A 26,266-nucleotide genomic window follows, 5' to 3' on the forward strand; every position below is an offset into this window, starting at 1 on the left:
GGAGAATTTAGCGAGCTTGGCTTCGTCAGAGCTAGTCCACAACAAAGCTCATGCTTTCATATGGCCTTATCAGATCCGGCTAATTCGAAGGGCGAGATGAACCTAAGCGGCTGCCGAGATTGTATTGAGATTTCTGTATTAAATACATGTACGAGGAAATACAGAATACCGCCCTCACTGTGCCGTAATCGCGAAAATACATGTTAGTTAGACCCCACGAAAGGATGAACCGGGTGGGGTTCGACTAACTTTAGTGGCGCTAATTAGCAACGGAAAGCCCTATCCGAATGTGATTATCGCTTAGATGATGGGTGGGATTCACCTGACATAATAAAGGCACTGATTTGACTAAAATGGAGTGATCGTGGTCAATATGGCCAATAGGCGTGCCAGTCTACGACATGCAGGTGCAGCGTAGGGTTGATCAACCGTGACTCGGTCTGGGCTATTTGGTCTGCTACATTTCTTGCTATGGCTGCCATGGTAGTTCTCCCAAAATGAGAAATGTAGACGACAATCACCGCATTTTATTAGAGCGGGGATTAGGCGACCCACTTTGGCGGATCTGATAATATCTTCCAACTAATTGACCCATCAGGCCTTTATCAATCAATCGGTAATACGAGACGACAAAGTTTCGCGGGAAGGTAATTTGGGTTGGCTTTCCGAGCTTTTTTTTTTTCCCCTTATTTACGTTCTCTGTCGGCAGGACGCGCTCGGCTCACGGATATGGAAACGTACACAGGCTAGTTCAGCAGTCAAGCCGGTTTCGGTTGCAGGAAGTCCGCAGGAAGTACCCACCGTGACAGTGGAGACCATTTCCAACGTGGTAGAACTCGTAACACAATCTACTCTATATCAGGAGGTTTTACGCCATTTCGGTCAGTTCACGACTAGACCATAACCGCAACTGAAGTTAGATCTTCTGACGCTGGCCAATCCTCAAGCCTCACAACTGATGACAACGGCCGATTGACCCGGGTAGTTGCCAACATGGGTTTCGTAGAAGCTCTTGAACCCCGCGATCAGAATCGACAGGACGAGACGTTCGTGGATGATCTCAACGGCGGAGCAAGCCGTGACGGCTTCTGCATAGAAATGAACGAACTGTCATCCCAAGATACCACTTCAACGGGAATGAGGGACGAAATTGTACTCCTTGCGTGGGCACTTGTTCTCATGCGAAGAAAAGAAGGCGCTCTTCCTCGGTTTGAATGGGCTCACTTAGCTGAAGGCAAGCCAGTGATCAATCAGCTACCCACCGAAGAGGTCTTTCCTAGCCTTCAGCTTACTACCAGAAAGGTTGCAGCATCGATACTGCAGCTGATTCAGAACGCAACACGCACAAAGCACGTTCCAGGCGCTTCAGCTCTGCTATTGAGTTCAAACTCCCTTTCCAAGGACTCGGAGGTAACGAAAAATGAAGTATGTTGGGTTGTGACTCACTCTGGACTTGGTCTGACCGCCTAACAGGAAACAAAACACATCGAAATTCGGTTCAGTGCTGGACAAATCCAGATTCGTACCATTTGGTGCAGCGTGAATACGCTTCCACATACAGTGGCCCATACGATCAGGACCTTTGTCGACACTATCCGTGCGTGTATCGCCAATCCCGAGGAAACGATCGAGCAAGCCCTGCAGGCAACGGAAAGTGACTTTGATGAGATATGGAGACTTTGCCACGAGCTACCTCCGACTCACAGATTCTGTATGCATGAGAAGATATCCGAGCGCGCTCGAAGGTTGGATGAAAAAGTCGGCATTTCATCATGGGACGGGGATTTGACATACTGGCAAATTGATCAATGGTCTTCGCATTTCGCTGGACTGTTGAAGAATAGAGTCCAACCACAAGACGTGGTCCCAATTTGTTTTGAGAAGTCAAGATGGACCGTCATCGCCTTACTTGCCACAATGAAAGCCGGTGCGACATTCGTTCTGATGGACCCAACCCTTCCTCTGGCACGGCTTCAAAACATGGCGAAGCAAGTCGGCGCAAAAGCTATGGTGTCTTCAAGGAAGCAATTCGAGCTTGCAAGTTCAATTCTCCCAGCGGAGAAGATTCTGGTTGTGGAGCGGCAGGCCTTCAAGGCTATTGAACGAACGTGGGAGATCGCCGAGCTGCCTAAAGTCGATCCATCCACTTTGATGTACATCATTTTCACCTCTGGCAGTACCGGTACTCCCAAGGGAGTTCAAATTTCCCACGAGACATATACAAGCAGTGCAATTCCAAGGGCAAAGGCTGTTGGCTACACGGAAGAGTCTCGCGTTCTCGACTTTGCTTCATATGCATTTGATGTAAGCATTGACAGCATGCTGCTTACCCTTGGAAACGGCGGGTGCCTGTGTATCCCTTCGGATGAAGATCGCATGAATGATATCAATGGGGTGATCCGAAATATGAACATTAATTATGCCGGACTGACACCTTCTGTTGGTCGTATTCTGGACCCTGATGTCATTCGCTCTCTGACTGGTGGCCTCGGCCTCGGCGGAGAGGCAGTGTCGGCTAGAGATGCGACAGTATGGGGGAAAGATGCCCGTATCGTCATTGGATACGGCCCTTGTGAATGTACGATCGGCTGTACCGTAAACAGCAGCGCCGCAACTGGTCGTGATTACGTATCAATTGGGCCTGGAAATGGTGCCGTGATTTGGATTGTCGATCCCAACGACCACACTGTTCTGATGCCCGTTGGTGCAGTTGGAGAGCTTCTCGTTGAAGGTCCAATTGTAGGGCAAGGGTATTTGAATGATCCAGAAAAGACAGCCAGCGCTTTCATTAACGATCCTCCATGGCTTCTCGCCGGTCACAAGCAATACGCTGGGCGATCAGGTCGTCTTTACAAGACTGGTGACCTCGGAAAGTATGACCCGGATGGTTCAGGGGGTATTGTGTTCGCGGGCAGAAAAGACACCCAAGTCAAATTGCGCGGCCAACGTGTAGAGCTTGGGGAAATCGAAAGCCAACTCCGAGAGAGATTGCCTGCTGATGTTAATATTATCGCGGAGGTCATTGCCCCTCAAGGTGCGAGTGGTCAGCCTACATTGGTCGCATTTGTGACCTGCCCTGCCATGAAATCAGGAGTTGGCATTAGCATAGCAACCCCTCCAGATGAGCTGAGCACAGTATTGTCAACAGTAAATGTCGAGCTGTCCAAGGCCGTGCCACGTTATATGGTCCCTACAGCCTATATTCCTGTGAACAATATCCCTGTTCTGATCTCTGGGAAGACCGACCGAAAGCAGCTGAGGCAGTTTGGCAATGGCATTGAGCTGCGAGAATTAAGCAAGGGTGGCAACCCCTCGATCTTCCGAAAGCTCAATAAATTGGAAGAACGCATGCGCCAAGCTTGGAGTACTGTACTGAAGCTAGATGTGGGTAAAATCCAGCCCGAGGACAATTTCTTCGCGTTGGGCGGAGACTCCCTAGCTGCAATGAAGCTAGTGTCCGCGAGCCGATCTCAAGGTCTCGATCTTTCGGTCATGAGTATGTTTGCAAATCCATCTCTCTCAGAGATGGCCAGTGTCACCCAGCCATTCGATTCTGAATCACAGCCCGAGGTCGTCCCGTTCTCGCTGTTATCTCAATCTTCGGAAAGCGCCGTGCAAGAAGCTTCCGAGACGTATGGATTTGCTCCATCCGCCATCGAAGACATTTATCCCTGTACCCCAACCCAGGAGTCACTTTTTACGTTCTCACTGAAATCAGAGAAGCCATACATTGCCCAGCGAGTGGCATCCATTCCATCTCATATCCATACCGAAACTTGGAAGTCAGCTTGGGAGAGAGTTGTCTCGGAAATTCCCATCTTGCGTACACGCTTAGCACAACTGCAGGAACCAGGTCTTCAGCAGGTTATCTTGAAGTCTAAAGTAGCATGGAAGGATTCCATCAATCTTGACCAATACCTCACAGCTGATAAAGCCATGCGAATGAACCTTGGAGATGACCTTGCCCGCTACGCTATTGTCCACGCTCAAGATGGCAAGCGATACATGGTTTGGACTATTCACCATATTGTTTATGATGGATGGTCTGAACCTGTCATTCTTCGTCAAGTCTGCCATGCCCTAAAAGACGAACCTTTGGAGATCATGACCCAGATGCGAGATTTTGTCAAATATGTGAAGGACACAGATGAATCTGCTATGCAAGAATTTTGGCGGCGCGAGTTAAAGGGCGCTATTGGACCCCAATTCCCGCGCCTCCCGTCAAGAGATTTCCTGCCTAACCCGGATGGGTTGGTCGAGGGCGACATCACAGTTGGCATCAGCCCTGGCTATCCTTTTACAATGGCAACATTGATTCGTGGAGCATGGGCTCTCGTGGCGTCTCAATATTCAGGGAACGATGATGTTGTATTTGGAGAGACACTTACTGGGCGGGATATATCACTATTAGGCGTTGAAGGGATTATTGGGCCCTTGATCGCTACTGTTCCGGTTCGAGTTCGGGCCCAGCGATCAATGTCCATTGAGGCATTCCTCCGAAGTGTTCAACAGGGGGCACTGGCACGCACACCCTACCAGCACATGGGCATGCAAAATATTCGAAAGGTTAGCTATGATGCTCAACATGCATGTGAAGCTCCTACTGGCTTGGTCATCCAGCCCGAACCAGACTTTGGAGGCAGCGAGCTAGGCTTCGAAATAGGAGACGTTGTACTCGAGGCCCTTCATTTTAACCCATATCCACTCATGATCGGTACACAGATTCGCAAGGGGGGGCTTCCGAATCTGTGCAAATTTCGATAGCAGTCTGGTTCAAGTGTCTCAAATGAGACGAGTCCTTGCCCAAATGCAAGAGGCCTGCACGCAACTGACACAGGATCTTTCGCGTCCACTTGGTAATGTTTCATTCGTCTCAGAAATAGAATTGGATCAAATATGGGAATGGAATGAGACTCCACCTCTGTCTTTCGATCAGGGGTCAAGCACCCTTCGCTCCGGTGAGAACACAAAGTCTGGAGAGAACTACCCTCGTGCTGTTATTCCTTGGGTTTGCGATCCCCGCAACCCATGTATACTATCGCCTATCGGGTGTCTCGGTGAGCTGTGGCTAGAAGGAAATTGTCTTCCTGGGAAGACCGAGTCTTCCAAATGGCTTGAAAAGGGAAGCTCTTCGTTCCCTGGTCGCATAGGAAAACTACAGTCAACTGGTGATATTGTGACACAGAAGGAAAATGGAAGTATCACTTTCGTCGGCAAGAAAGAGAGCATCTTTGTTCAAGGACATGCGGTTAATACTGCCGAGTTGGACATTCATTTGGCGCGATACCTTCCGCCGACAGTTCGCGCAGCAACTGGTATGCTCAGTCCAAGCAAAGATGAGAAGCAGCAAGATCATATCGTGTTCTTGCAATCAAACTCTGCCAAAGAGAAACATACAGAGATTATTCCGACTTCCCGTGAAATGGACCTTCCGAATCAGAAGATCCATTTCTTCTTCGGCTCCGTCCAGCCTCTGTGTCGCATTGAAAAAACTTGACAAGTTCATTCAAGATTCGTTACCTTCATACATGACCCCATCTGCATATGTCGTTGTCGATAACCTCTTCAACACAATGGGAGACGTGAGCCAAAAACAGCTTAACATTATTGCTTCTGCAATTCCTCAGGACATTCTTACCGAGTTCCGAGATGGATTTAAAAAGGCCTGGGAGAGCACCTCCGCAAACGCGAACTTGACTCCTAAAGAAAGAATTTTGCGAGCTGCTTGGGCCAGAGTTCTCAAGATGAAAGAAGAAAAAATCGATCTTGACGACAATTTCTTCCGTTTGGGGGGGTGACTCAGTTTTAGCGATGAAGCTTGTCTCGAGTCTCCGGATGCAGGGACATGACTTGTCTGTGGCAAATGTATTCCAGCACATGCGCCTGGTGGATGCTGCTCAAGCCATGAAGCTGGACCAAACCCCCGAGCACGTCACCGAAGAATATCGGCCCTTCTCAACCTTACACGATGTCGATGTTGACTTGTTTGTGTCTCGAGTTGTTCGCCCTAGCCTTGCAAACGCCGAATGGAATATACAAGATGTCCTCCCTGTGTCTTCTTCACAGGCTATGGACATTAAAGCAACAATCCAAGCCCCAAAGACATCGATTCAGTATACAATGCTGTCTTTCGACCAAGGCATTGTACGAGAACAGCTGTTCGACGCATGTCGAAGGCTTATGGATTCTCATCAAATTTTGCGTACTGTCTTCATTGAGCACGAGTCAAAATTCTACCAAGTGGTTTTGGACAAGGTTGAGCCCATCATAACTAAGCATGTAGGAGGAGAGGATCTAGAGCAATCGACTAAAGAAATTTGCAAAGCCCATGCCGAGCTTGATTACGTGCTTGGATCGCCCTTCTTCCGGGTTCTTCACATCGAAGGGAGAGACGGTCGCGAATGTCTTGTCCTGGGTCTTTCCCACGCTCAATATGACGGTGTGTCGCTTCCCAATTTGCTTCAAGACTTCGAGACTCTTTACACGGGCGGCAGTATCGTGGGTTCAAAGCCGTTTTCGGAGTATATCGCATGGACCTGCGACAAGCGGGTGAAGAAGACCGCTATTGATTACTGGAGTGCACTACTGCGAGGGGCAACTCTGTCGGGTCTCTCAGGCCTTCAAGGACCAACAGTTAAGCCTACAGACCAGGGGATCTTCCAAACAAAGACCGTTGAAGACTTCTATGGCTCGGACTACATCACTACTGCGAACCTTGTGACAGCTGCTTGGGCTTTGATACTTGCTCGCCGACTCCAGAAACCAGATATCACATTTGGGGGCGTGACATCTGGTCGTACTGTCGATTTGCCTGGCGTGGAAAAAGTGGTCGGGCCATGCTATCAGCTTACTCCAATTCGAGTCACCTTTGAATCACATTGGTCTGGGATCGACCTTCTGGAATACGTGCAGAAGCAAGCTGCTGAATCAGCCAGTTACGACTTCCTTGGCTTCGACAGCATTGTCAAGCATTGCACAAGTTGGTCGTCCAGCCAATTCTACGACTCTATTGTCCACCACCAAGACTGGGATGACTTTGACACTATGCCGTTTGCCGGTGGCTCATGCAAGGTGGATATTTTGAATCCTTATGGGGATTCCCCGTACCCTCTGAAGATTGTGTCTTTTGTGAAAGAAGGGCAGGTGAATGTTGGCGTGGTAGGAAGTGAGAATGATCTATTGTTCATCGATTCGGTTCTGGATGAGTTGACTTCGACTGTTCGAGAGTTGGCTGACATGCAACCCGGGGTTCTGCTAGATGCGCAGCTGTTTTAATATTCCCCGCTTCAATACAATTAGAATGTATATTTAGCTTTTAAGTTCGGATTATGAGCTTGTCCCATAAACTCCCCTTTATCCAAAAAATACTCAAAAGGAAACTAAGGAACGAAAAGAGAGAATCGGTACTAGTATGAAAAGTCCTTCCGCACGAAACACCATAGATAAACACTTTACAGAAATAATTGAATGAAAAATGACTTTACAATATTAATCGATATATATAAAACTTTTGATAATAAATGCTCGTCTGTACAGGAAGGAAATCAAGTAGCTACTGTTTGGTGCATAACATTGGCACGGTAGCTCTCTGAGCGCTCAAGCAGCTCCTCGTGAGATCCCTTGTCTATACACTGGCCTGCTTCGATCAAGAAAATTACATTTGCCTTTCGAATAGTGTGCAGCCGATGCGCTATTGCGATAACGGTAATGCCCTTTGCGGCTTTCTCGAGTCCGTCTTGAAGAAGTTTCTCTGACTCTGCGTCAAGGGCACTTGTCGACTCATCAAGAATAAGCAGTTTGGGCTTGCGAACAAGTGCGCGCGCAATGGAAAGTCGCTGTTTCTGACCACCGGAAAACTGATTGCCGTTTGGACCACACATGGTCTTGTATCCTTCTGGGAGAGATGCAATAGTCTCGTGAATGTTGGCAAGTTTGCACGCATCAATGATCTCTTCCATGGTCGCTTCTTGTCCGGGCCTCGCACCGAGGCCAATGTTGAACTCGACTGTTCCCTCAAACAAAACGCTCTCTTGTGGAACAAGGGAGATTGAGTCGCGGAATGATGGGTCGCGTGTTTTTGACACGTCGCGTCCGTCGATCAGGATCGATCCCGATTCAGGAACATAAAGTCGCTCTGCGAGAGATATTATGGTGGACTTGCCTGCTCCGCTAGGTCCAACGAGGGCACAGAATTGGCCAGGCCGAATGTCGACAGTCAAACCATTCAAGACTTTCATATCCGGGCGGGCAGGATAAGCAAAATGCACATCCTGAAGTTGAACACTGGAAGCCTTGTTGCTTTGCTGGATGGACTTGGCTTCCATAGCGGATTCGGCATCACCACTTCGAACGAACGTATTAGGTGTATGGTCGGGAACAGTGCCTCGCATTTTGTCGGAGCCCATCTCGATCAGCCCCAATATACGCGCTGACGCCGCTCGCGCTTGCGAAAGCTCTGGTGCGAGGGCAAACATCTGGCTCCACAGGAGAGCACTAACTAGTAGCGAGAAAACCACGATAAGGAATTGGGTCTGGGTATACGTGCCGGAGATGATCTGTTTCGCGCCCCACCAATATGCGAGTGCGTTGACACAGTTTCCAAGGAAGTATGTAGTGGACTGCCAGAGGCTCGCTTGCAAAGTCACATTAAAAGTCTCTTTCTGGGGCCCCTTAAGAGACTTGCGGTATGTTTTCAACGTCTCATCTTCAAGGGACAGAGATGCAATAGTCTTGATAGATGTGATTGCTTCCACTCCAATGTCAACCGAGGTAGCGTAGGCGTTCTCATGACGCTCTTCAAATTTTCCAAGGACATGGAGCTCCATCAAACCAGCTCCAAGGAGCAGTGGTACCAAAGATAGACAGACGAGCGCGATCTTCCAGGCAATGATGTGAGTTAGGATAATCGCAGCGATGAGGTTGACCGTAATGGAGAATAGTGTGCCGATAACGGACCCACTGAGACCGGCAAGGGCATTCCCATCGCGAGTGATGTAAGATAGAAGCAGGGGAGGCGTTCGGCCGTTTGATTGATGCCACTGCAGGTCCTGCTCGAATAGAGACCGGAATGACAAGACTCGCACAGTATAGACAACTTTCTCAGAAACCCAACCGAAGCCGGCCCAGCTGACGATATTGGCAAATAACTCAATAATGGCAAGAACAAAGAACATCAGACCGTAGAACCGACCTTGTGACTCGATATAGTCTGCAGTGTTGCAAGGATTCAAACTGCCAACGGTATTTCCGAAGATCACAGCCTCGCCGGAGAAAGCTCCGCCCACGATACTCGCGCCGATAAGCGCAAGAGCGATGATCAGGAGATGCGGTCGTACAGTGGGAGCATAGCCTTTGAGAAGAGCCCAGAGAGATTTGGAAGGAGTCTTAGGTTCGTCCTCTGCAGTCTCTTCTTCGCCGGTGGGGGCGGGGGTTGCTGTTGTAGTAGGAGCCTTCTCATCAAGAATATCAGGCTCGGTCGACTCAGACTTTTCGATGTCCCCATCCGTAAGAGAACTCTGATCAGATCTGCTCGCGCTGTCGGCACCAGAAACCGTTCCGCTCTTATCAGTACTGAGGGTCTGCAGCTTCACCAGTTCCGCATAGGATCCGTCCTTCGCCATTAAGGCTGCGTGGTCCCCTTGCTCAACGACGTGGCCTTTGTGCATTATAATAATATTATCCGCATTTTGAATTGTTGACAGACGATGGGCGATGGAAATGATGGTTCGACCAGTGGCGATGTTATTGATAGCCTGCTGGATACGCTGCTCGCTACGAGAATCCAAAGATGCAGTCGCCTCGTCAAGGACAAGAACTGCAGGGTCTCTGACGAGAGCTCGGGCAAGGGAAATGCGTTGCTTTTGACCACCACTGATGAGTCGACCGCTTGAGCCGACAATTGTCCCCAGTCCATACTGAAGACGAGAAATGAAACTCTCCGCGTCTGCGAGCCCGGCGGCCTTTTGAACCAAATTGACTATTTCTACGACATTTGTACCGCGTTTTGCAGCCTCCGTCATAAGATCCTTGCCTTCTCTGAGATCAGCGGCAAGTTCTTCCAGATCGCAGCCGATAAAGGTCTCTTTCAAGTGTGCATGGGACGGGTTGCTGGAGTTCACCAAGCCATGAGCAATGTTCTCAAGCAAAGACCGATCTAGTAGTGAAGGCTCTTGCTGAACGAGGCCAATATGGCTTCGAAGATCCCTGACATTGAGTTCATGAAGATCGTGATCATCAAAGGTAACCTGACCCTCGTTCGGGTCATAGAGTCTGGTAACAAGACCTGCGATCGTTGACTTTCCACTTCCGGAGAGACCGACCAGAGCTGTGTGCTTTTTGGCGGGAATGGAAAGGCTGATCTTATCGAGAACGGTGACTTCAGGACGAGACGGGTATGTGAATGACACATTTTTGAATTCGAATTTGCCTTGGGCCTCCGCAAGTCGGATACCTTCCGTTGATGTGCCGTCAATCTGAGGGACACGGTCAAGGTCTTCACGCAGCTTGCTGTAGGATGCAACGGCTTGGATGAACAAATGCAAGAATGGCGAAACTTGACTGAAAAGCAAAGTAGCTATAGCGGGTCAGTCGCGAGTCTCATGTTGTTGAATTCATACATACCTTCAATCAGAATAAAGATCACAGTAAACGTGGCGCCAACAGTGGCACCAGAATGGGCCACGGACTTACTAGCCTGCCAAAACGCCAGACCGTTCGCACCGTATGCGACAAAGTATAGCACGCCAGACTGGATTCCCACAGCTACAGCTTTTTTAAGGCCTTCGCTTTCTGAGGACTTGAGCTCTTTCGAGAACTTCTTTTCCAGTCGAGTGTTTGCACCAAATGCTTGGACGACTACGATGTTGGACAAGGCTTCGGATGCAATCGACGCCGCGCTAGCGGCATAATCTGACATGAGTCCGGAATACTTTTCGATGTAATGGCTTCCAACGAATGACATCAGGAGATATGCCGGAATCAAAGAGAGCAGCATGGCAGCTAGTTTCCAATCCTTGATGAAAGCCACAATATATGCGGTGATAAAGAAGGAAACCGCCGAAACCACAATTCCCACTTTCTCAGATGTCCCAGATCGAATCGTCTGGATATCACTGTTCAGGCGCGAGGCGACTGCGCCCGGTGGCAAGTTGTCGAAATAGGAGGGCTCTTGTCGCAGGAGGTTCTTCAGGTAATTCTCGCGCAGACGTTGCGCTAATCGCGCCCCAGTCATCGTCCAACATGTCAGGTGGATGTAGATCAACACGAACTGTGCAATGGCGAGGTATACAATCAAAAGAATTTCTTTATTAATAGATTTCTGGTCCGATGATTGTGACGCTGATGTCGCCGTGCCTTCTCGCACCGAACATGTTGCCGAGTTGAAATCATCGAGTAACTGACCAAAAATGATGCCGATTATTGGGAAGGGTACACCAGAGCCTATGGAGCTAAAGAATCCCACCACTAGCATGGTCAGATCCAGCTTTGAAGGATTGCATGCCACGAGGAGACTGGCATAGCCGCTGATCTTCTTGAACCATCTCATGACGAGCAGAATTGATCAACTCGGCACTCCACACCCTGTAGATGGACCAGGAATCGTGCGACGAGTTAGGGTAGAATAATGTTATACTATACCCGCCAATTTCCCATGCACAGCTCTGAGATTTGTGTGAAGTGTTAGAGGCCAGAGCTCGAACAGAATGTTTCGGATCTTAGTTCCAATCTTATCAATCAGTCAAGACCACAGTGGAACCGAAAAGCCACCGTATCCATTCCGCATGAGTTCTGGAACCGTAGCCAGAGCCACCGGTCTTGCACGCCTGATCGGATAGCCCCATATCCGAACTGCCCTCGCGTCATGGGATCTGAAAAAAGTCGCTAATATCTCTCGGTTTCTCGGGAATCGGGTCCACCAAGATATCAATAGCGATGATCAGATAACTTCCATCTACCCACTTCGCTTAAGGCAACCCCATAGAGCAGCAACCTGGGAAGTGGAAGATGGAGACGCGGTCCAGATTAGGAAGTGTTGACGACCGTTTGGTGATACGCATGTATACGACATGACGCCGCGTATTACATACCGTGACTAGCGCCAACCACAAAATTACGTACATTCAGCTCCTGCCCTAAATCCATCGGTTAGTTTCGTGGAAGAAGCACATGGCTTAACAAGGAATCTGGGTCGCCGATATAATAACGTAAGTGGTTAAATGAGTCGGCGCTTTCCGCGATTTTGATTGACCTGGCAAATCAAGAATTTCAGCTCGTAAATTGCACTCTGGGCTTGCGTGGCGCTATGGTTTGCCCTCTGGATAGGCTATAGCCGAGATCAGGTGTTCTAGCTATCAATCAGTGGAGTTTTTTTTGGGCTGAAATTTGAAAGCATTGTCACCTATAAGGATCCAAGGTTTCCACGTAGGATCGTCTATCTTCTTTTCCTCATCTGTCTTGTCTGTTACGACTCCATCATGGCAGTGGCTTCTAAGATCCGCTCTGCCTTTCGTCGCCAGAATACCGATGAGTCTGCCACCTCAGTCAATATGGCAACCACCGAAGAGCCGAAGGGAGAGGTTCCTGTTGATGTTTCCGCAGCCGAGAAGAATGTCAACGACGGGGAAACAGCCCCGGAGATTCCTGCCATCAGCGATGATCTCCAGCAAGGTGTTCGCGATGTCGCGGCGATTACCAGGACTTGGTCTAAGTGGTCTTTAGCCGGTGTTTTTATCAAGTATGATATATAAAAGAATTGGACCATAAAGAATATAACTAATAAAATCTTACAGCATTTGGCTGCTTTACTTTGTCAATGCATTCCAGAGCAATGTCGTCAACAACCTGATTCCGTATCTTACCAGCGACTGGCAGTCTCATTCCCTCCTTACCTCAATTTACGTCGTCTCGGGTGCTATTACTGCAGCATGCTACATCCCCATTGGGAAAATCATGGATGTTTGGGGGCGTGCAGAGGGATTTCTTCTGATGACTATTGTTGCCACGATGGGCCTGGTCATGATGGCTGCGACCCACAATCTCGCAACATTCTGTGCCGGTTATGTGAGTTCACCGGACTCAATGTCCCAGAAGCAACCTTTACTGATCCAATATCGATAGGTTTTCTACAGCCTTGGCTTCGGCGGCATGACCTACTGTGTCGACTTGCTTACTGCTGACGCCTCGCAATTGAAAGACCGTGGTCTTGCATACGCCTTCACTTCATCCCCTTATGTTATTACAGCCTTTGGTGGCTCGAAGGCTTCCAACGAGATTCTCAATGGAATGGGTATGCGTTGGGGTATCGGGATCTTCGCCATCATTTTCCCCATCGTTGCTTCGCCCCTGTACTGCATCTTGAAGTACAACCTCCATTTAGCGAAGAAGCAAGGTCTTCTCGCTAGACAGAAGAGCAACCGCGCCGTTTTCCAGAGCATTTGGTTTTATACTGTTGAGTTCGATGGTACGTTTCATGATCTTGCATACTGGACCTCACACTAACCAGTGATCAGCTTTGGGTGTTCTCTTGTTCTCGGCCGGTCTTGTTGTCTTCTTCCTCGCATTTGACATTGCTGGAAGCGCCCCTGATACCTGGGGTACCCCTTATATCATCGCGATGCTTGTTGTCGGTTTTGTGATGCTCTTTTTCTTTGTCGCTTACGAATACTTCTTCGCGCCCAAGCCGCTGTTTGGACAAGCGTATCTGTGGAATCGTACTGTGATCGGTGCCTGTGCTCTTGACTTCACCTACCAGCTTTGCTATTACTGCTGGAATTACTACTTCACATCTTTCTTGCAGGTTGTGAATGATCTCACGGTCGCAGAAGCCGGGTACGTTAGCAGCACCTTCGACATCGTCTCTAGTGTTCTCCTGATCGCTGTTGGCCTTTTGATCCGCTACACTGGTCGCTTCAAGTGGCTTCTTTGGATTGGTGTTCCTCTGTACATCTTCGCCCAGGGTCTGATGATTTACTTCCGTCGCCCTAACCAGTCTGTTGGGTACCTCATCATGTGCCAGGTTTTTATTTCCATTGGTGGGAGTGTTTTCATCATTTGCGAGCAGCTCGCTATTTTGGCTGCAGTCGATCAGCAGTACTTCGCCATGGCCCTCGGCTTGCTCAACTCTGTCGGTACTGTCGGTGACGCTGTCGGCGCCACTATCTCTGGTGTCATTTGGCAGAACACCTTCCCCAAGGCTCTCAAGATGTATCTTCCAGCCTCGGCGATGGCAGCGTTTGATGATATTTACGAAGACCTCGATACTCAACTGAAATACCCCGTTGGAAGCAGAACTAGAGTTGCCATTCAACAAGCCTACGCCTATGCACAGACCCGCATGTTGGCTGTCGGTACTGGCGTAATGGTTCTGTGTTTTGTCTGGGTGTTGATGATCAAGAACTTCAACTTGAAGGACAAGCCTCAGGTGGGAGGTATTGTTTTTTAAGATATTTGGCAAATCTTTGAAACCCTTGTCAACTTTGTCAAGATAAAAGTATGGTGGATGATGGAAGCTTTGGGCTTGTGATCTGGGTTTAATGCATAATAGGGATATTAGCAAGAATTCTGTATAAACGCATAGAATATCTATAAATCAGAATCACCACTCAGTTTTTGACCAACTTCAGCTCTAGTGCCGATAAATCATGACCAGGGTAGCGTCACTTGAGGTAAATCCGACATTTCCAAGACTGCGACTTTGCCGCGCGATTGCGATCTCGATCGCCTTTTAAGCCTTCAGGCATATTGCTGTTACGATTACGGGATTGAAGGGGAAAAGATTTTGAAGCACGAGGGGCTTTCATTATAACACTAATACTTAGAGCTTCGCATTCCAAGCTGCGCGATCCGCAGATTCTAATGGCCGTTCGCGCCCATCCCAAAAGATAGGACACAGCTGGAACCACTTCTCTCGGCTCACAATCGAGTGCACAGATCTTTTATGCCCAAGGTCCACATACTTACCAATAGTCAGGCCTTGTGAGTTCTCATAGGAGAGAATGGTTGAGCCAGTGGCGCGGGGCTCGCCAACAGCATTTGCAGTTCGGGGGTCGTCCAGAAAACAGTAATGGATACAGCTGGAATACCATGCGTTTACCCTCTTCGCACCGCGAAATGACGCATCTCCAACAAGGGAGTGGCGTCCACGGTCATAGTCTCCAGCATTGTAGTGAGCGCCATAGTGGTCCTCCTGCGAGTGGTCTTAGCCTCTGTTTGTAACTCTCAAGCGCGAAATTCTCACCTTCGCCCAGTAAAGTTCGTAGTAGGAGAAGCGACTCTCGTTGAAACGTCCGAATAGACACAGGACGTGGGGATCAAAGTGGAGTTTGCGCAGGTACTCGCGATGTTCATCAAGCGTGCCAGTCTCATTCCAACCCTTCGCAACGCGGGGATCATTCTGCCAAGTATTGAAGAGTTGTAGATGATCTGGGTCTTCCCAATTCACTACCTCGAGCGAAAAGTGCTCGTCAACTTCCGGAATATAGCGACTGTATGCAATGGATCCAGGATGGGGCTTGGGGCGACGAATTGGGTGGCGCGCGTACACCGGTTCTTCGGGGAACTTGTTCGTAAACTGAAAATTTTCTGGCCAAGCGGGATATTGCGATAGAGGTTCTCTTACTGGGCCATCTGTGCCGTCGCCAACCACCCAGATAGGACGTGGGCCCAAGGGAGAAGCTGCGCCCTGCCAGAAGGCGCTTCGGGAAATCAAGATTTCTTTTGTCTCTTCCTTGGTGAAATGCTCCAAAGCACCCCATGGTCTCGGGTGCTCAACACCAAGGCCTGTTGCCAGAAGCTCCGTCCGAATGATTTCTTCGCCTGTTCCAACCAGTTTCACGCGGAAGTACTCATTGGTCGGATAAGCCAAGAATATCGCATGAACAATTCCCCATATCTGGCCCAACGTCGGTGTTTCCTCAGTCCATTGGAAGATAGTGTGAGGGCTGCGACGAGCTCGCGCCCATGAGCTATTGTCGTTGGTCAATGGAAGCTCCGTACCCCCAAAGCTCAAATCGCGCCACGATAACGTTGCAAGATGTAGTTGCTTTGGCAGAGGCCTCCCTGATTCAGGCTGTCCTTCAAAAGAGAGGATACGCTTGTCGTCGATGCATTGTACTTGGTAGGAGGTAAGGTAAGGGTGAGGAAGTTTGACCGGAGTATAAGCATGCATGTGCGGCGTTGACATATTGGCGATCGGAGGAACACTCTGCCTGTCCGGAGTTGTCAGATCGCGGTGCAGAACAGGATTGGACTACTCTTAAGGGAATTCCGTTTAACTGAACCTAGATCATTCTTGTTATCAATTTTTCAGAATAACAATAGTCGTATCCATATTAGGCGACGGAGCTTCGGTCGGAAGAAGCTCCGAGCCTGAAGCTCCGAGCCTGGGGCTCACCAATATAAGGGAACATGTTAGTCTCGGTTTAGAAAGAAGGCAAAATTCAAAATCTGGGAGCCCAAGCTTCTTCCCTGCTCGCTCTCCTAGTTCACTGACGGTCTAGGCCGTGGCATGTGTCATTTTTTACGAACCTAGTAATTTGGCCCGAAGAGGTCCCTCGGTCCTAAATGGATCCACCTGGGTTCCCATTTATCAAGTCCCAGAATACGGAAATAGTATGGAGTAAAGGGTGGTCCTGCTTTTTGTTTCATTAGACTAATTTTCGTATATGAGGTAAGGGCGCGACTTCCAGTTTTGTAGAGCACACATCACAATGACCTTACGATCAAGACCTTCGACCTATGAACATTTTCTCCTCTCCTTTCCCTGTGAAAGGGTCGTTCAAGTTACTTTGAACAGACCGGAAAAGCTCAATTCCATTACAAAAGAGACGAGCAGTAAGATTGCAGAAATATGGGACCTTTTCGATCAAGATGAGTCCCTATGGGTTGGAATCATCACAGGCAGTGGAAGGGCGTTTTGCACCGGAGCCGACCTCGGAGGTAGGATTCGCTAGGATGACCTTTTGTCTACAAGTGCCAAGCTAATCAGCAATACGGCGATTAGAATGGAATGAGATGGTGCGTTCTGGCGTCGTGAATGACATGTCCCCGCCAGGCCTTGCCGGTCTCCCCCGTCGAAGTGGGAAGAAGCCCATCATAGCCGCCGTCAACGGGATATGTATGGGCGGTGGGTTTGAGATGGTTGCCAACTGTGATCTTGTGATTGCCTCCTCTACGGCTACCTTTGCTCTGCCGGAAACAAAGCGCGGAATTGTGGCAGTAGCTGGATGTCCCTCGATTGACGCGTACTATCGGCCTGCAACGTACGATGGACCTTGTTTTGACTGGTCGCACGGTACAGGCTAGTACATTATACGACTGGGGCCTCATCACCCGCCTTATCGACCCCGGCACCAATATTGCGCAAGCTGCCGCCAAACTCGCCGGTCAGATATGCCAGAACAGCCCCGATGCAACAATTGTGGGTCGCCAGGGTGTCCGCCTAAGCTGGGAAGCAGGCAGTGCCGAAGACGCGGTGACTACCCTCGCCAAGGACTGGTACCCGCGGCTCTGTGCTGGAGAGAATTTTGCGGAAGGGATCCGAGCATTTGTGGAGAAGAGGTCACCCAACTGGGTCAATTCCAAACTGTGAAAGAAACTAGATTTGGCAGGTCATCTTATCAGATGCGGGCCCATTTGATTCTCCGCACCCGTAATATCGTGCCGTGGTTCGTTTTTTTTTTGGCCCCATCGGAAAACAGGGGTCGGTACCAAGCTCCATAAAACTATAGCAGCTGTAGGATTAGGAAATTTAGACGGCGTGAGACAAAGGTCCCTTGGCAGCATTCTTAGTTTGCGTTTTTGTTAACTTATTTTGGGCACAGAAGCACTGAGCTTCTCTCTGGAAAGGACGTCGCTTCCGTTGGCTGGACTGCATGGTATTATTACCACTGTAATGATACGGTTCGTTCTTTCTGTAAGTTACGCCATTGGTTCATAACGTGTAATGAAACTAGTCTGGTTGTCTGGACAGATTCGTGCCCCCCGGGTTTGCCATTATCTGATCAAGAGCTTCGAGGATCCACCTGAGCTGGAGCCGAGGTCTTACTTCGTAATGATTAACAGGCGTTGACAGACGAGAAAAGGTCTAATGAGCTTGCTTCGCTTCGACACGTCGCATCTGTCTTGGCCTTTTCTTTTTTTCTGCAGAAGTATATGCATGGGTCCTGGAGCAAAATGCGATTGGCAACAGCAGCGCCACCTTTATGAGTCCCAGAAGACGTAAACTGTTTATTCCCTGGATAAGTTCTACTACGAAGGATGATGCCGACCGGCAAGCAGAAATGAATATTGGGAAATGGGCGTCTCATGTTGGAGGCGACGCTTGCGGCTGAGCTTTTTCTGAAATAACAATTTGGAAGATATCCCAAGGCACACCTAGTATGATACATAGATCCGAAAGCGTAGACATCTGTAATCCTAAATGAAACGGCATCGTGGTCATGAGTGTGGTTAAAAAGGATTCTGACAGCCATGAATTTGATGTGGGGCGCACAAAATATACCATTGAATAGCTAGGCCTTTCAGGTATCTGGCTAGCAGCTGATGGGCGAGCTCAGTGCGTTGTTTGACGGCTTCCTTACTCAAATTGCCTCCCTGAGTTGTGCCTGTTGAACCGTAGCTATAAGTCTATCCGCCAGCGTTGGAGGTGTAGGCAGGGATCTCCACACCAGGAGGCGAAGATTGCATCGAGATCTTCCTGAGGACTACAAGAGAAGATCTACCAATACAGACTTTGATCTCAAGAGTGCAAGCACGCATTCGGCAGATTATTGTTCCAAATGAACGCCCACAAAGGATGATCGCACGAGTATACCCAATAATATCAAACCAAACTATTCCAGCAGAGGCTAATCTGTCTACCCTCGGAACGGTTGGGTCGCACTCCAGGGCCAAACTCTCAAAGTCCCGGCTTTCTAGCTGTGATCAAAAAACGATTACTCCTTTATGCATGGCGACTGAGCAGTAGTCCAATGCCTTCTCCATGATCTCAAACAATTGAGTAACATATGAAAATCAATGAGCTCTTATCGTCCATTGGAATGCCGGTGCTAGCTTTGTCTCCTACTGCCTGCGAAAGCTTGTGGTAAGCCATAGGCTCCAGGTCAGTTCATTTGAGGTGAAAATGTTGTTGCATCTAGGAAAGGCGCCGCTTACGATCAAGGCCCAATGAGTCCACTCATGACGTTAGAACACCTATATCACCTCTATGGCCTCAATTGAGCCCGTAGTAGGAGTAATAGTAGTATTGATTAATGTCCAGTGGAGCTGGCGGTATACACCGCCGGCTCATAACTTCCTTTTGGGGCAAAAGGGACGTGCTGAACTAAGATTCTATCTTTGCCATTTCGGCAGCTAACAGTTGGCAGAACTTGTTTTAGACGTACTTTCGCCGGATATAGTCCCAGAAAACAGCCTGAAATGCACATACGACCATAGGGTGTGGAGAACAGGGCTTCCCGTCCGCTCAGCCGTACTTAAGCCACACGCCGGTCAGTTAGTACTATGGTGGGTGACCACATGGGAATCCTGACTGTTGTATGTTTTTGCTTACCAGCCGGACCTCGTTTGTCCGGCAGAAAACCTCCCCTTCAGGTACTTCACCTTGCCTGCCTGAACCTCCTGAATACCCCTTTATTCTACACCAAAACTACCCCTGTACGCCTTAAAGCGAACTCGGTCATGAGAGGCCTATGTCTCGCCTTAAACCCTTTTTGGCTAATGTGTATTCGCGTCTTCGGTCTTTCTTCTTGGCTTCCTATAACCTCTCTCTCTCGTCTAATCACATCCTACATTCTTCTTTTCCTATCTGCCCAAATAGTCTTCAGTGATATTTCGGATCCCACTCAGATCTATGTGGGTGATCTCCTCGCATGACAGTGTTTCAATCGACTGGTTCACTATTGGATTGTAGTTCAGTAAAGTTCCGAATTTTTATCACGGACAACCGCCACCCGCCTTTAGGAGAAACCATTAGGGGTATTTGGTTATCATCAAGCAGCCAAGAATCAGGAAATAATGTGCATACGAGTGTCTTGTTCCTAAGTCAATACCAATGGAGGTTCACGATCCTCCGAGTGTGTACGAGATTCGCTGTCATAAGTGGCAACGGCAAGTGATGATAAGGGGAAAATAAAGTTCAGCAGAAGGCAGAAAAGGGTTGCTCCGGTCAGGAAATTAAAGGATACATTGTTGCCCCGTCGTCCCATCGTTATTATAAAAGTGCAGAAAAGTGCTCGGCTTGATTGAGAAGATTTGAGAGAATGGAAAGCAACCAATGGTGCAATAATTGAATTATATTCTTGACATTGCGCAGCCTGCAAGCTGTCCTCTTCCCAGATGAGATTACTCTTTCGGTCGTGATCGGTAGAGAGTCAATTGGCAGCATACAGTACGGTGAGGCTCAGTAATGGGGCTCAGAAAACACGAGTCATATATGCGCAATATATCACAATAGGACGGCTGAATCTAGCAGTCATTGCAGGGAGTAGGACCACAAGTAGCCGGCTGGCCTTCCCAAGAAACACAGTACGGGAGGTTTGAAGGACAGTCAGCGTTGCTGCTGCAAAAGATTGGGTCTCTTTGTATAAGGCCTGGACGTAGAATTTCGTCAGCAAACCCGAAAGTTCAATGTGTTATGGAATACATTGGAGAACGCATACCGGCGGCAGCGAGCCCAGTGAGGGTAGTAGCAACTAGAAGGGCGAGGAACTTCATGGTGGTATGTGTGTATATAGAAGTGCCGAAGACTTGAGATAATGGTAATGTCGGGAGCAGGAGTTGAGGACGTTTGGACTTGGTTGCTTGTTTTTCAAGGGAATGATCAGGTTAGGATCCATGGGGGGGGAGTGCAGCTATTTACCATTTTCTCCAGGCCGTCTTCTGCTCATTAGAATTTGGAATTTGGTCCTAGGCAATGCAATTGCCCGCCTTAGGAACCCCAGCCTTGCAGAAAAGGATCTGAAGCTGAGAACATCGGATGTTCATATCGTCCTTTTGAGGCTACATACAGCTTTGTTGGGTGGCCTGAATATCTATGGAGCTAATCAGGGTTTGAGGTCCTGGGTGGCCTGAATGTCTATGGGGCTAATCTGGGTCTGAGGTCCTGCATATCACTTCTACATAGGCTTCTGCATAACCCAACTTTGCCGAACCTTTTGCACAGAAATACATAGATATGCCAAGACATTCTTATTTAGGGTTTGTAAAGCTTATTTTGCATAAAGTTGGGTCGAAAGTGGGTTGAAAGTTGGGTTTTGGGTCGTGATCCTCGACCCAAGTTGGGTTACAGTAGCATTGCATAAGTGTGGACGGGTGGTCTCTAATTTGGGGGCGGGTTTCTACACCGTTTTCACCCTGCCTTTTACACGCTGTCTCCTGAAGTGCGCATTTCGCGTTATTATTTTGAGTGGGAACTGCCAGATTTGGCTGGCACCAGTTGACCAGGCAAGATCATGGTATTCGATGGAATTCCACTGTAGGGTTCCGGTCTGAACAAAGACTAAAGCTTACTCTTTCATCTAAACAGAGAACCTCTTTTATAGGGGAATTCGTCAGGGGTTCGGCCTCAGCTCGGGTTTCAGCTCTAACCCAACCAATAAGATGTAAGAAAGTCTAGTGGCCCCGCTTTCATCAGTACTGAATGGTACGACTTCGGCTTGAAGGATCTCGGTATATCCTCGAAGGCGCTTTCAACGCCGATTCGATGGCGTTCTGCCATCTAATCCCATTGTTCCTTGACAATATTCTGACTGTAGAAATAGGAGAAGTCTGTCACGGATTCCAGCTAGAGGGTATACTATAAAAGGCGTGCCTGGGCATATCCGCACCTCATGTGCAGATATGGTGGTCTTTTGGCTCAGCTGTTGGAACATTAGCCCAGGGATGACCCTTCACAAAATTACGGATGGAAGTTCTTTAAATGCGGACTTTTCAATTTTCCAAAGTGTTGTGGATATTCTATAGATATCAGTAGAATTGCAGCTCAAATTTCTAGTGTGAAGCCTATTAATCGATAGGCTCAGATATGGGGATAGGATAAGACTGAAGGAGGCCGATACTACTACGAGTTCGGAGAGGAATACTCGATGGTAGCAAGATAATCAAACTAATCGCTGGTGAATCCTTCGGTTCCCTTCGCGATTGCCTTATATATGGCGTGGTTTTTCTAACGAGCCCCTTCTGTGGGTCTAATTCATACAAATAGGGGCATCGAGCCTTCCTTTGAATATCTCCGCGGTTCCCGCGGCTCCCTCGTGGCTAAACAAAGCGTGTCGTGACAACTAGGCCTTAACTTTCAGCTCAAAAACAGGGTCCTTAACTATGCAGTCAAATAGTGTAGTTAGTTAGACAGCGGCCTAAAATACTAGGCCTTAACATTTAAGGTTATGGTTAGGGTCAGGGTAGGTGACGTTGGACCCTGATCCTTCTAAGGTACGGGTAGAGGTTCCTGATCTTGGATCCGTTGGGCAGATGAGTGCCAGATCTAGCTATAGCCGAATTAAGATTGTAATTATTTGATCAATACAACACTATTACATGAAAAATACTGGAGGAAACATAAAAATAATGTATACACATTGAGATCATGAGTCTTGGCATATTTATGTTGTTTGATATCTATTGGATATCTGTAAATATCCAGAGGATATGAGGTCCATATCCAAATCCGCAGTTTATGGACACGGACTGCGGATATCCTTGGACATTACGGATCGCGCCGCAGTCTAGTCTTCACCGCGACAAGGCTTTATGCCCGCTCTAATATGTGGAAATAGTTCCTTAGTTACGGGAGCACTTATTGTCGGTTGATGTGGTACCACGAAAATATCAATATATGGTAAGTGAACAATCATTTAGATCATATGTTATGGTAGGGCTTCGAAATCAGCATGAAGGCTGAGAGGCCTTGGATATGATTAGCTGTGCAGTATCTCGAAAGGAACTGGTTGGTCAGATAAGGCGGCCTTCGGCTAGGTATCTCCTTTCATAAGTTTGACGGGCCAAGATCAAATCAGCGGCGCCCTGCACCCCTCCCCTCGGCCCTTGCACTTTGGACTCTAGACTCGGAGACTCGAGGCCTGGCAACCCATTGGGTGACTTGAGCGATCGGTCATTTTATGTATGAGAAACACGAGTCACTTGGAAATCAAAGATGTCTCGGTCCAATCAGAGTTATTCTCGCTGATTATGTTTCGGCGCTTGGCACATGTAGCTTCCCCGCATAATGGCTTACGCATCTCGTTATCTCATTTCCGATGATAGGCGACAGACCCGGTCCATAAGTGGGCTCTCTTTGGGCGCTTCTTATCTGATACGCTGGGTTATCTTTGAAGTGCTGTGCAGCAGCTAAAGGAACAAGGTACCGTCGCATGTTGCGTGTCAGATAAGGCGTTGTGTTCGTCTTCGTAGTACTAGTATCGACTAAGATGGAGGGCGGCAGAAAGTCCCCTGGTATCGGGGGGGATCGTATTCAACACCCTTCGTTTCACTCTCCTTGGAGGTTGCCAAGGTGGGTTTCCCGAGGCTAACAAGCTCAATTCAGAGATAATTTCCTTCATTGTTGCGGGATGTCCTGTCCCTGAGGGGCACCAAGTGGGATCTTCACCAATCTTTCCCAAATGCGGCTTGCGGCATGTTGATGTCCTCGGGTTTTGATTGGCTGATAGTGAATTTAGCAGGCCACGGGCCTCGCTCGGGGAGCCCTAACCAATCAGGGTCCCCCGTGCGCCAGTAGCTTCGAGGTAAGCGATGGAAATGGAAAGCGCAAGAGGCGAGGGAAACACGGCAAGAGCTTTGGAGAGTAATCGACCCCTCTCCCTTGTCGCCTCTCGTGCCTCTCCTCCGAGCCTCTCTTCACGCGCAAACTTTCGATAAACACATCCAACAATGGATGTAGAGTCGTCCGCCGCCCTTGCTTCGGGCGAAGTCTCGAGCAAGGCCAAATATCCCAATAGCTCTGCAGTAGCGGACGAGGATCGCTCGATTGACCAAGGCGATGTCCTCGGTCAGGAGAATGTGGATCAAACACTTGCGGCCAAGATGAACTTGGTGAACGACGTAAGTTTGCCGTCGGCGAACAGGTTTCAAGAAAGACAGAATGCGCAAGACTATGTCCACTCACACAACACTTACCGCTAGGCAATTGACGAAATCGGGTTTACCCCTACGCATGCGAAGTTGTTTTGCCTGAATGGCGGAGGTTACGCAGTCGACTCATTAATACTTCTGCTGCAGTCCATTATATCACAGCAAGCGCAGTATCAGTTCAAGCCCAAATTTGACACCGGATTAACGATTGCCGTCTACGTTGGTATGCTAGCTGGCGCTCTTTTCTGGGGAATATCGGCAGACTCTATCGGCAGACGTTTTGCCTTCAATGTCTCTCTCTTCGTCTCTTCCATCTTCACGATAGTGGCAGGCGCATCTCCCAGTTGGATAGTGCTGGGCGTGTTTACGTCCTTGAGTGCATTCGGAGCCGGTGGAAATCTGGTGCTCGATACAACCGTATTTCTTGAATATTTGCCGAGCAGGCATCAATGGCTCTTGACTCTGATGGCCGCGTGGTGGGGTAAAGTTACTCAATCCAGATACATTACAAAGAAACACACTGACATATGAGTATATATAGGCCTTGGCCAATTGATTGCCGGACTTTTCGCTTGGGCTTTCCTCCCCTAATTATTCGTGCGACGCTCCCCTGCCGTATGCAACAATGATAACAATCAAGGGTGGCGCTATGTTTGGTACACCTCTGGTGCTTTTGTCTTCGTCCTTTCCGTTCTTCGAGTGACTATTATCCGGCTGCAAGAGACCCCCAAATTCCTTTTGGCAGAGGGAAAAGACGAGGAAGCTGTCCAGGTTTTGCAGAATATCGCCAAGAAACACAATCGCCCATTCAGTCTTACTGTTGAGCGCTTGGCAGCCTGTGGAAGCTGTTCTGCAGTAGGTGATACAAGTTCGGGCGGACTCTTCCGGCGACTCATTTCTCCAAAAGAGGTGGTTTTCCATTTGAAGGGTCTTTATGCAACCCGCAAGATGGCATTGTCCACCTCTCTAGTGTGGTTCTCCTGGCTGCTTATTGGACTAGCATACCCTCTGTACAACGTGTTTCTGCCCAAATACCTTGCGACCCGTGGAGCCAAGCTTGGAGAAGGAAGCGACTACATTACTTGGCGCAACTACGCTATCAACAATACTGCGAGTATATTTGGCCCTGTGTTAGCGGGTGCCATGTGTAGCTCGCCATGGTTTTGGGGCCGTCGGGGCACGATGATCATCGGCGCTTTGGTGACCATGATTTTCTTCTTTTGTTATACTCAAGTACGCACCGCCGCGGAGAACTTGGGATTTACGTGCGCGATCTCATTCTGTTTGAACATCTACTACGGTACTCTATATGCATATACCCCCGAGGTTAGTCTCCGATTATCCCTCAACATATCCCCCTTCCATTCGCGAGTCAATCAATAACACAAAACAGATTTTCCCCTCCAGCCACCGGGGAACCGGGAATGGAATTGCAATTGCCCTGAACAGACTCATGGGTATTGTTAGTGCCATTGTGGCTCATTATGGTAATGTAGGTGTTTCTCTTACCCAGTCAATTTTTCAATGCTGATTACTTTATTAGACTGCTACCTCAGTGCCAATTTATATTTGTGCGTGCTTATACATTGTGATGGCTATTGTCGCTGCAGCCATGCCCTTTGAACCATTTGGTCGCCGAAGCAGTTAGATTATCGTAATATAGCTACAGCAAACCCAAAAGCCAAGTTCTTCAATTGCTCTCCTCTTAGGCTGCGGCTGAAAGTCGAACATCCGTGGTGGGTTGGTTTTAAGGTGAGCAAACTTTAGCTCGTTCTTTACTGCCTTTGCAGCCATCACCAGTTCGCCCAGGGCCGCAATTAATTGAATCGGCTAGGACGTCCGGCGTGAGGTCGAATTCAACAACAAGCTGTGAATCGCTTAGATATCAGCTACCTAGTACTAGGTATATAACTGATAATATGTTTGAGTTGAGTAAATCGGAACCACGAACTTGAATGACTAGTCTGCCGATTCACAGAAGCCTTCTCTATTGTTCCAGTACTAATACTGGCGATACGACATGATGCCAGGTTCAATTTTGATTTGAACTCTTACAATGAGAAAGCCTTGACGATAACGGAATCATTAGTAGTACGTAACTATAGCTAGTTAAGTATAAGCGATAGGTTCGTAAATAGCCAATCGAAATTCTTTCGGACTTTTCTCCGATCTCAAACTCAGG

General features: G+C 48.5%; 8 protein-coding genes across 8 annotated transcripts; 6 read left to right on the forward strand and 2 right to left on the reverse strand.

Moving 5' to 3' along the window:
* Nucleotides 1-993: 993 nt before the first annotated feature.
* Nucleotides 994-5,497, forward strand: N7468_009636 (Nonribosomal peptide synthetase 4; the record flags this gene model as incomplete). Its single annotated transcript, XM_058478932.1, has 3 exons — nucleotides 994-1,425; nucleotides 1,474-4,714; nucleotides 4,779-5,497. 3 exons carry the CDS (start codon nucleotides 994-996, stop codon nucleotides 5,495-5,497), a joined length of 4,392 nt encoding a protein of 1,463 aa, XP_058327262.1.
* Nucleotides 5,498-5,528: 31 nt separating this feature from the next.
* On the forward strand, nucleotides 5,529-5,798 carry N7468_009637 (uncharacterized protein; the record flags this gene model as incomplete). The annotated part of the gene is made up of 1 exon (XM_058478933.1): nucleotides 5,529-5,798. One exon carries the CDS (start codon nucleotides 5,529-5,531, stop codon nucleotides 5,796-5,798), a length of 270 nt encoding a protein of 89 aa, XP_058327263.1.
* A 13-nt stretch (nucleotides 5,799-5,811) lies between these two features.
* Nucleotides 5,812-7,275, forward strand: N7468_009638 (uncharacterized protein; the record flags this gene model as incomplete). Its single annotated transcript, XM_058478934.1, has 1 exon — nucleotides 5,812-7,275. The coding sequence occupies one exon, from the start codon at nucleotides 5,812-5,814 to the stop codon at nucleotides 7,273-7,275; it is 1,464 nt and encodes a 487-aa protein (XP_058327264.1).
* Nucleotides 7,276-7,544: 269 nt separating this feature from the next.
* N7468_009639 (ABC transporter ATP-binding protein) lies at nucleotides 7,545-11,545 on the reverse strand (the record flags this gene model as incomplete). Its single annotated transcript, XM_058478935.1, has 2 exons — nucleotides 7,545-10,573; nucleotides 10,621-11,545. The coding sequence occupies 2 exons, from the start codon at nucleotides 11,543-11,545 to the stop codon at nucleotides 7,545-7,547; spliced, it is 3,954 nt and encodes a 1,317-aa protein (XP_058327265.1).
* Nucleotides 11,546-12,473: 928 nt separating this feature from the next.
* mirD (putative MFS siderophore iron transporter) lies at nucleotides 12,474-14,440 on the forward strand (the record flags this gene model as incomplete). Its single annotated transcript, XM_058478936.1, has 4 exons — nucleotides 12,474-12,733; nucleotides 12,789-13,059; nucleotides 13,117-13,459; nucleotides 13,509-14,440. The coding sequence occupies 4 exons, from the start codon at nucleotides 12,474-12,476 to the stop codon at nucleotides 14,438-14,440; spliced, it is 1,806 nt and encodes a 601-aa protein (XP_058327266.1).
* A 372-nt stretch (nucleotides 14,441-14,812) lies between these two features.
* On the reverse strand, nucleotides 14,813-16,180 carry N7468_009641 (GNAT family N-acetyltransferase; the record flags this gene model as incomplete). The annotated part of the gene is made up of 2 exons (XM_058478937.1): nucleotides 14,813-15,184; nucleotides 15,236-16,180. 2 exons carry the CDS (start codon nucleotides 16,178-16,180, stop codon nucleotides 14,813-14,815), a joined length of 1,317 nt encoding a protein of 438 aa, XP_058327267.1.
* Nucleotides 16,181-16,706: 526 nt separating this feature from the next.
* On the forward strand, nucleotides 16,707-17,587 carry N7468_009642 (enoyl-CoA hydratase/isomerase family protein; the record flags this gene model as incomplete). Its single annotated transcript, XM_058478938.1, has 3 exons — nucleotides 16,707-16,935; nucleotides 17,000-17,258; nucleotides 17,302-17,587. The coding sequence occupies 3 exons, from the start codon at nucleotides 16,707-16,709 to the stop codon at nucleotides 17,585-17,587; spliced, it is 774 nt and encodes a 257-aa protein (XP_058327268.1).
* Nucleotides 17,588-23,883: 6,296 nt separating this feature from the next.
* N7468_009643 (Major facilitator superfamily domain general substrate transporter) lies at nucleotides 23,884-25,732 on the forward strand (the record flags this gene model as incomplete). The annotated part of the gene is made up of 5 exons (XM_058478939.1): nucleotides 23,884-24,054; nucleotides 24,136-24,565; nucleotides 24,725-25,410; nucleotides 25,478-25,576; nucleotides 25,628-25,732. 5 exons carry the CDS (start codon nucleotides 23,884-23,886, stop codon nucleotides 25,730-25,732), a joined length of 1,491 nt encoding a protein of 496 aa, XP_058327269.1.
* Nucleotides 25,733-26,266: the final 534 nt, after the last annotated feature.

This window comes from Penicillium chermesinum (genome assembly GCF_028974085.1).
Source record: "Penicillium chermesinum strain IBT 19713 chromosome Unknown utg000007l:1.0-2695246.0:1.0-2697696.0, whole genome shotgun sequence".
In the NCBI taxonomy this organism is placed as follows: domain Eukaryota; kingdom Fungi; phylum Ascomycota; class Eurotiomycetes; order Eurotiales; family Aspergillaceae; genus Penicillium; species Penicillium chermesinum.